General features: G+C 37.2%; 1 protein-coding gene across 2 annotated transcripts in view; it reads left to right on the forward strand.

Annotated features, from left to right (window-relative positions):
- The window catches only part of LOC149527899 (protein IQ-DOMAIN 5-like), a 90,663-nt gene extending 81,994 nt beyond the window's left edge, over positions 1-8,669 (forward strand). Inside the window, exons 4-6 of one of the 2 annotated variants that reach the window (XM_089812030.1) lie at positions 5,065-5,292; positions 7,077-7,190; positions 7,425-8,669. In XM_089812030.1, coding sequence (XP_089668156.1) covers positions 5,065-5,292; positions 7,077-7,190; positions 7,425-8,165 — 1,083 coding nt within the window. In that variant the 3' untranslated portion in view covers positions 8,166-8,669. The remainder of the gene's footprint in view (positions 1-5,064; positions 5,293-7,076; positions 7,191-7,424) is intronic. The other variant, XM_089812031.1, reaches the window with a different exon arrangement.
- The last annotated feature ends 583 nt before the right edge of the window (positions 8,670-9,252 follow it).

A 9,252-nucleotide genomic window follows, 5' to 3' on the forward strand; every position in this document is an offset into this window, starting at 1 on the left:
TGAACTGGGAAGGTGTGAAACCCAATAAGGTGTCCAAAACCAACTTCCAAACTTTCCTCCGCCAAGCTCAGATGCCCAATGTTTCTTGCGTGAGGAAGTGCACTAGTCTCCAGTCTCACGTGAGACTTTGCATCATTTTGCCCGAGAAAGTGCATTTCTCTGCGCTAGGAAGTGCATTAATCCACGCGAGGATTCGCATCACGCTACGCAAGGAAGTACACACTTTGTGCGAGGAAGTACATGCTCATGCGAGGGGGAATGTATGTCTGCGTGAGACAATACATTCTCGTGTGAGGAATTGCCCTTCCCATGCAAGAAGTGCCAACAATGCAATAACGAGGCAAGACAAAAAAGCATAAAAACATGAGACCTCCACACCTTGGAGTATTGGATCCACGTAAGTCAAGGAATGATCACTTGAGAGCATAAGAGACAAGACACCATGCAACAAGGAGGAGAAAACATCTATCCATCTAATCCATAACAACATATGAAAGAACATGCGAAAAGCAACATTGCAATGTACATACGTGGTTCATAAATCAAACATCATATGAAGGAAGCAAAAATATCTAAGCACCACACAACTAAAAGTCATGCTTGGCTCCTCCCAACCATAATAGCATCATGAGACCTCAAAGGCCCTAGCCATCCCTCGAGCGTAACATCCCAAAATGCCAACTCGATAGTCGGAGCTATTTTATGAGGGAGTTACTACTACAAACATAACTAACATCATAAGAACAAGAAGATCTAACGTGCTAATCCAAGAAGCATAGATACTCCAACTAATAGTGAATCACATCATCTAACCATATGCTAAAACATCATAATAAAGGAATGCATCAATGAAACTAACATCATCTAAACATGATATCCAAGCATTTCAATTAAAGCATAAATCACAAGGAAACATACTCCGGAAACTCGAATATACCAAGTGAAATATCAAGCATCGACCTCAATTGGAAATAGACTGTCTCTATACACCGGTCCCTAGCGGTGATATAGGTAGCTACGTCTCCTAACCATGTGGAACCCATAGGCCCACTCCCGTCATGTTGATGGGGATAATGATCCAACCACAAACACACACAAAAAAACCATTCATGGCTAACACTCATGCTAGATAGTAAAGAGGACTGAAACCGAGATCATGAGACAATGCAAATACAAGTCTTGGTCAGACGCTCTATGGGTCAACTATGTAGGGACTCGATGGAGGGTAAGTCACTTGGCATCATGTAGCCCAAGCTAAATATTGTGTGGAATCAAAACTCCCCCAAGAGGCACATCACATCGTGTCCTCGGGTCAACTCCGAGTGCTCACATTTTAAGTGCCCTCGGATCAACTCTGGGTGCTCACATTTTTATTATCTTAGATTTATTACCGAATAATTTATTTAGTTATCACTTATTTAGAGCTTCGTCATGTCAACTTGGGAAATAGTCACCAAGGTTGCGAGAGAAGCCCCTCCATGGTGCTACTCTACATACCCATGCTCATTACACGATGAGTGCCCGTAGGTAATGCATATTCCCATCCTAACCCCAATTAACATAACTCCACCGATAACAATAGGGAGATTGGGCCTCGCAAGCACCTGACAAATGCACGTGCTCGTGGGTGGGCGCAATAACGACACAAAGATCATAAAAACAAGGGCTAGATGAGAACACACACAAAACAACACTCAACCGAATACAAGCTTGGGAGTACAAATGTGGCACACATCCCAATGCAAACAATAAAACCAAACATCATGACTCACTCCACCGGCCTAAATTCGGGAGTATGGATTCTACACGAATCCTAGCATCCATGAAATAACAAGTGTTAGATCAGAAACAATAACACCAGATGCAAATCACTCAATCGAACACAAAGTCGAGAGTGGGGATTTGACACGAATCCCAATGCAAACATAAAGATGCAATAGTGGTCGGGTTGACATCTTACGGATAATTTAAATCCATGACCAACACCATGCCAAGAAAACCCGAGAAAAAATGGGCGGCACACAAATCAAGGTGAAAACCTCAAAAACCCAAAGTTGACGAAAATCAATGAAAATAAAACCCATTCTACCCTCGGGTAAATAAGCCAGAAAATTCCAATTAAAATTGGGTTTGAACCCCGTATGCAAAACTGGCCAGCATATGGAAAACCTCAGCTATATCATTCTATTTTATTTTAATCAAAGGTCTTGGCCATTTACCGATTTAAAAAAAAAAAAAAAAAACGGGCCAGCATAATGGTACAAAACCCCAAACCCCCATACCGAAAAAGAGGGAAATGGTCATACCTTCCCAATTGGGTAGAGCTAGCAATTAGAAACAGAGGGGAACACTAGTTCTCAACCTCTTAACAAACAGCTACTAAATCAGAAGCAGAAACCGTAAAACAAGAGAGCCCTACTTGATAGCAAAAAGGGAAAATATGGAAACTTGAGCAGTAAAATAAAAACCTCGCAAAAACTACCAAAAGTAACAGCAATCCATGGTCTCCCCGAGTTGGATCCAACGAGACCAACCTCGCGACGATCCCACGCCCGTAGCTCCCATAGCGAACAAAACAGTATTTCCTCTTGAGGAGGATTTGAAATTTTCTCTAAATTTTCTATTTCAAAAATGAGAAGTGCGGAATAAAATTCCTTTTTGAATATATATTCACTTTTCAAGTGAATAAAGGATTAGGGTAATTAACCAGCTCACCTAGTTAAATCCTAAATCAACCCAAACGAAAACAAGCTATTCTAAGTAATTGGAATTCAACTACGGCAAAGCTGCCGGGAAATAAATTAAATAAGATAAAGGCCAAATTCCCCTTAAATCAAAAATCACAGAATTCCTTAATAACTTTTGCGATAATTGCGAACCTCTAAAATGCATAGACATGCTCATCGGTCTAATCACATAATGCAAATGAGTTCGGATTTATTAAATCAACAGATGGTTTAATTTAACAATTAAATAGAATACGTCGACCATACAAGGACGACATTGGCTAGATGCGGACAACTGAATCACTAACTCCATGTGCCATTGCCGGGGATATGAATCGTGCATACTGAACAACACGATCAAGTGCAATTGCATATAATAATATAGCTGAAGCTATAAATGCATTAAATCACATTAAATAACAATTTATTTAATCACATTAAAATCATCTATTTAAATAACCCATTTTGCATAAATTACCGAAATGAATAAGGTAAATATCTGTAGCACGTAACCAATGAATCCAACATGGAGAATTCATTTCTAATTGTTTAAGCATTTAATCATGGTTGTTTAAACAACATAAAATGACACTTAAAACACATAAGTGAACATGGTAAAATTCATGACTAACCACTATTGCAAGAACCTAGTCAATCACAACAGGATAATAGTACACAGTGCAATCTCTGCACACATCTCAGGGTAATCACAAAACAACATCATGATACCCCATCAATCTTGGTAACCATTGGCATAAACCTCAGTGAAACCATCTAACACATCATAATCTCATAAATTAGCCATAAGCATAATCAAAACAACTAATACAGTAACACAAATCTAATCACTTCAAGGGTGTAGACCACTCATGGTCCCAATCACGATCACTTCTCAAGGAAAGATCAACAAGGTTGCATCCATCAGGATGACTTACAGAAATCAAATGGGAGATGCACTACAATTAATCAGTTCTCTTTAGCAGTTTCATGAATAATTCTCATATATACTTTAAAGATTTAACCAAGTCTGAGTATCTATAACCTGACTTATCACAACTATTGCCATTTTCTCATCTAAGCAGGGGTGACTGAGCTGGTGAACACTTCTGTTTTTGTAGAACACGATTAATGATGCTTTTTTGCTCATAGAGCAGCATTGTATAAAAGAGAAAAATGCAAAATCATGTTTCATTCATGCAGAATACAAATCATTTCAATCCACCCTGAAATGAATGGTTTAGAATTATACCCAATGGTGTTTGTTGTAGCTTTCCTACAACCTTGAAACTCCAGGAAAGGGCAGTGAGCAATACCTAACCTTTTCAAGTACCCTATAGGTCTTGATGAGTTTAGGTGCCTATGTGACATTCTTCTATGTAGGATTTTCACTTATTGGATAGGTTGGTTTTTGAGTTGCTTTGTAGAATTAGTGATATGCACTCAGGTTTTTTCTTTTAATATAGAGTACTCAACACTAGCTGGGATGAGGTCCCAGCTAGTATAACCTCTGGCCACATGAGATGCTCTTACTCTTTTAGTGGTTAAAGCTAGGAATTTGAACTTGTGACCACTATCTGTGCCTTCCAATGCCTTAACCATCCAGTGCACACCTGATTGGCAACATGCTTTAATTTTCTTTGATAGGAGACAATGCCTGAATTCTAATGAAATCAATTTTTGTTCCAAGGTTAGATTTCTGTAAATAAATATAGCTCAAAGCATATAGGATTGCTATTGCACAATATGCATGAATTGAAAATCTGGAAAAGAGTCTACAGAGAAGCTATTCCAATCCATTCTGGATGACAGGATGCTTTGCCTTTTTGCAGAATCTAGGAATCACTTATATTTTCTACACTTTGTACAACAACTTGTCTTGAATCACAAATAAATGTGATTTATTAATGGCTAGCTAAATAAGGTATTGCTATCCAGTTTTCAAATTCATCAATTGTGGTGTTATAGGTGCCAGTTGTTTCAATAATTTTGTCATATCATTTATGTACTTATTTGTACGGTATATATGCTATACCATTTGTGTGTACAACAATTCATCTTGGGTCATATATTAATCCTTATTTTACATATCTAGCAAAGGAAATTATCCCATGTCAGCTTTTGAATATGTTAATTAATATATTGTAGGTCCTGTTTGTTCTAAATAATTGTCTAGTAATTTCCCACTTAGTTAAATATTAATCTACTAAACCTTGTAAAGTTTTAATTTTAAAATGCAAATCATTGCATTTACAAGAAATTCTTTGTGGCTCTGAGAGAAAAAGACATCAGCTATTATGATGCCTAGTGACAGACATTGTGATTATATTCAATATAACAGGCAAGGAGAGCCCTTCGTGCTTTGAAAGGATTGGTGAGACTTCAGGCTCTTGTCAGAGGGCATGCAGTGAGGAAACAGGCTGCTATCACCCTGCGATGCATGCAAGCTTTAGTAAGAGTTCAGGCTCGTGTCCGAGCTCGAAGGGTGCGCATGGCAATGGAAGATCATATGATTGAACAAAAACTTGAGCAGCAGCTTAGAATTGAGGCTCAAATCCGTGAAGCTGAGGTATGCTTACCAAGATATTTTTGTGATTATATGATGCAGTACCTCAATATACACTATTCTATTTATATAGGCATTCTTGAACTGCATTAACCTCTAGATCATTATATAAAACATAAAACTTCTTGTTTCTTGGCATTGAGAAGATCCAGGAGTGACAATTATCTGTAAATTTGTCACACAGTAAAAGATTCATGGCAAAAATTAGCATAGGCAAGGACAATTTTTATTTTGACCATTCAGTGCTGAGTGCAAACATCCTTTTATCAGATAAATTGAAAGATATTTAGCTAGGATTTTTCTGGCTTTGTACATTAACCATAAGTTACTTTGTTTACTGCGACAGAATTTATGAAAACTGCAGTATCATAGTATACTACATATTAGTGCCGAGACCAATTCAATATTGTCATTGTGCTGCTCATCTGTGCTAGTTGTGACATTTCAACTGCTGAATAAGGGACAACGTGTGTGTACTAACTCTTCTGCTACTTTTTTCCGGCATTATCTATATCCTGATCATAGATATGTATTTAATTGATAGTAAAAACCTTGTATCCAAGGGACCTAGACTATAATGACTGCAGCACCCTTCATCAGGCACCCTTACATTGATGATACCCGTCTCCTCATGGAAATTGAGACTTGAGAAGGTTACTCTGATAGGGATTTCTTTATCCGGCTTCAGTTTAGTTAACATCTCTGCTAACCAGATACCTTATCAATTGTCTGTTTATACTTCATAAAGTCAAATTGTCATTTTCTTCCAAATGGCTCTATTATGTTGCCTACACTACTGCATTTACCTTTGGGAATATTCACATCTTATCTAGAGTTAACATAGCTGCAAATTTCAATCGATTCATATCTTAATGAATAGCTAAAATATCTCCTGGGGGTTGATTGGCTAGGATCACTTGTAGCTTTTAGAACACATCCAATTAGCAACCCTTTTAGTAGCCTTGGGGAGAGTCGATTTCTAAATAAATTAGTTTTTCTTTAGATAACTTGACATTTTTAATACTTGTTTGACATTCATTATAGTACTTACATCCCAAAGGACACTCATACTCGGAAGTTGCTCAAATTTCAAGTCATTAATAGGACAAAAAAGTCAATATCATTGGCACTGTAGAATTGGGGTTGATTGGCTAGGATCACTTATAGCTTGCAGAACACATCCAATTAGCAACCCTTTTACTAGCCTTGGGGAGAGTCGATTTCTAAATAAATTAGTTTTTCTTTAGATAACTTGAACATTTTTAATACTTGTTTGACATTCATTATAGTACTTACATCCTAAACGACACTCATACTCAGAAGTTGCTCAAATTTCAAGTCATTAATAGGACTTACGAAAAAAAGTCAATATCATTGGCACTGTAGAATTAGACTCTTTCTTTTTAGCAGAGTTTCCCTGTCAGCAGCCTAGGATTTCTTTGAGAATTCTTACCCTTCTCCAGTTTGATGGGACTTTTTTCTTCAATGTTATGTTCCTTCAACAAGCAAATTCTAGTCTAATCCATATTGGATCTTTTGACAAAACTTTTTTTGGTTTGAAAATCGTACCTTCCATTCCAAGGTTCTCTGGCCATAAGCTAGGGGTCTTTACTGAAGATATGGTCCCTAGTTCTTCTACAGTTCTACTCATACAATGTTCTTATTGACAGTTTTCATGTTCCTGGTTGTCAATTGAAAGAGATCATAATAAAATAAAACTTATTTCTCTTTTTGATATATAAGTTGTTGAAATCTGTATAATACTTGTTTCTAACTGATCCATGCAGGAAGGTTGGTGCAACAGTGTAAAATCAAAGGAGCAAATTGATGCTAAGATACACCAGAGGCAAGAGGCTGCAGCTAAACGTGAGAGAGCCATGGCTTATGCCCTCACACATCAAGTAAGCTTCCAAAATTTTGTCTTTAAAATTAATTAGGATCATAACATAAAAATAGTAAATATTAATAGTATCATCTAAACTACTAACTAGAATGGTTTTGTTAGAGTCTTCAATATCTTCCATTTAACTTAATTTAGTTAGTAGTATATTGAATGATTTTTTTGGTAAAGATTTATAATTGCGACATTCAGAAGCATGACAGACCTGGGGTTTAATGCTTTGGCCTACCTGCAGTGGCAAGCAAACTCAAGACTAGTACCTGAAATTCCTGAAGGATTTGAGCCTGACAAAAACAATTGGGGTTGGAATTGGTTGGAACGTTGGATGGCAGTACGCCCATGGGAGAATAGAATCCTGGATCAGAGCTTGAAGGATGGTTTGGAGTATGTGGAAGAGGCTTCAGATGTCAAAAACTGTGGTCACGAACCTCAATCTAAAATCGGTGTTAAAAAGGTTGTCTTGCATTCTGTTAAGGCAGGGCAAAAGAATATAGGAACTATTTCTGATAGCAGCCAGACGTCTTCAAGCAAGTCTAATACAGTTCTTGGAAATTCTTGCTTGATATCATCAAAGGTTAATTCGAAGTCGTCAAATGCTTCTGTTGGAGTAAACATAATCAACAATGCAAACGAAGAAGTAACTTCTAAGCCTTCACACAATGAAGGTCGATCTTTAAGTAATCCTAAGGAGCGCCTGTCTACAGTTGATACTCAAACTACAAAAAGGTTGTCCCTACCAAACTCTGGAAGATCAAAGGTCAAGCAGAAGATCAACAATCCTCAATTGAACATTAGCAGAGGGACTAGTAGGTCAGCACCAGCTACAAGCAAACAGAATGGGCAGAACCCTACAACTAAGCTGTCTAAAGGCCAATTAAAAAGTACTATAATTGATGGGACTGCTCTTGACAGTGATAATAATAGGAAGACCAGTTTAGTTGGTGATAATGAAGATGGCAAGCAACATTCTTCTTAGATTTTGCCCTAACTCAAATATCAGTCAAATGTTTGGTTCTTGGGAAGTCTTATAACTGGTGTTGTAGGCACAGTACAATGCGAGAATGTGGGCCTTTGGTGTTATAAATAGGTGTTATCTTTGAAATGGTCCTTCGGGGTCTGAAGTCCCGCTCATCATCATCTGCAGCAACGTAGCTCATTGTGAGTACTTATTTGGAGTCGGAAAGTACGTGTATTGTGTACATTTGGAGTTGTCATATTTACTTGAAATCTCAGGAAACAGAGATTCCTGTTGCCTCGTCTGTATGTGTATTATCTATTTAGATCAATAGCGGAATAATATCTAGATTTGTAGTTGGTTTAGTGGACTGGTAAGGCTCCATGTCCAATTTCCAAGGATAGGAAGCCTTTTGGATATAATTCTTTATATTATTTATTACTTCATCTCGCCTGAACACGGGGTGCTAAATGTCTGTACTACTACAAATTTTCTTTTTTAATTAAATATTTTAGCATTGTGGAATTTTTTTTAAATGAAAAAATATGTCCATCTTCAAACTGTGGTAAGCCCCATTAAAATACAGTTTACCTGAATGCCCACTTCTAATTGAACATGGAAAGGCTGGATGATAATAAAGCGTAATCAATAACATTAAGTAAACACCATTGATACTATGAAAGGTCACATTTTCTTGGGGTTTAATTAAATTTGAAGCATTTATCTATATACATCTCGTTAATCTGCATCAATAATATGCCTAAGTATTAGTCTGCAATGACACTCGAATTCTTTTTACACCAATCTAGAAGTGGTAGATTGATAAGTTATATGACATGACGAGGTATTTAAGGTTTATATGAAAGTGTATGGGGTGCAACTAATCCATTATTTTCATGCATATCAATTTTTCATGGCACTTATCAAGGCGGCATTAGAAAGCTAAGCTTCTTGTCTAATGACACCCTATTTCTATGATTTATATCTTTGCCAATTGGCGAGTCCGTTTCTTCGGAAAATCGCAATTTGGCGAATGAAGTCTACATATGGGGTCAAATGGGTTGCCAAGACATTAAATAATTTGGGTTCAAATACCAAGGCTAATCAC

Source organism: Cupressus sempervirens, unplaced genomic scaffold, assembly GCF_028749045.1.
Source record: "Cupressus sempervirens isolate cs-2001-9-10 unplaced genomic scaffold, ASM2874904v1 CseChr00c100012_05, whole genome shotgun sequence".
NCBI classification, from domain to species: domain Eukaryota; kingdom Viridiplantae; phylum Streptophyta; class Pinopsida; order Cupressales; family Cupressaceae; genus Cupressus; species Cupressus sempervirens.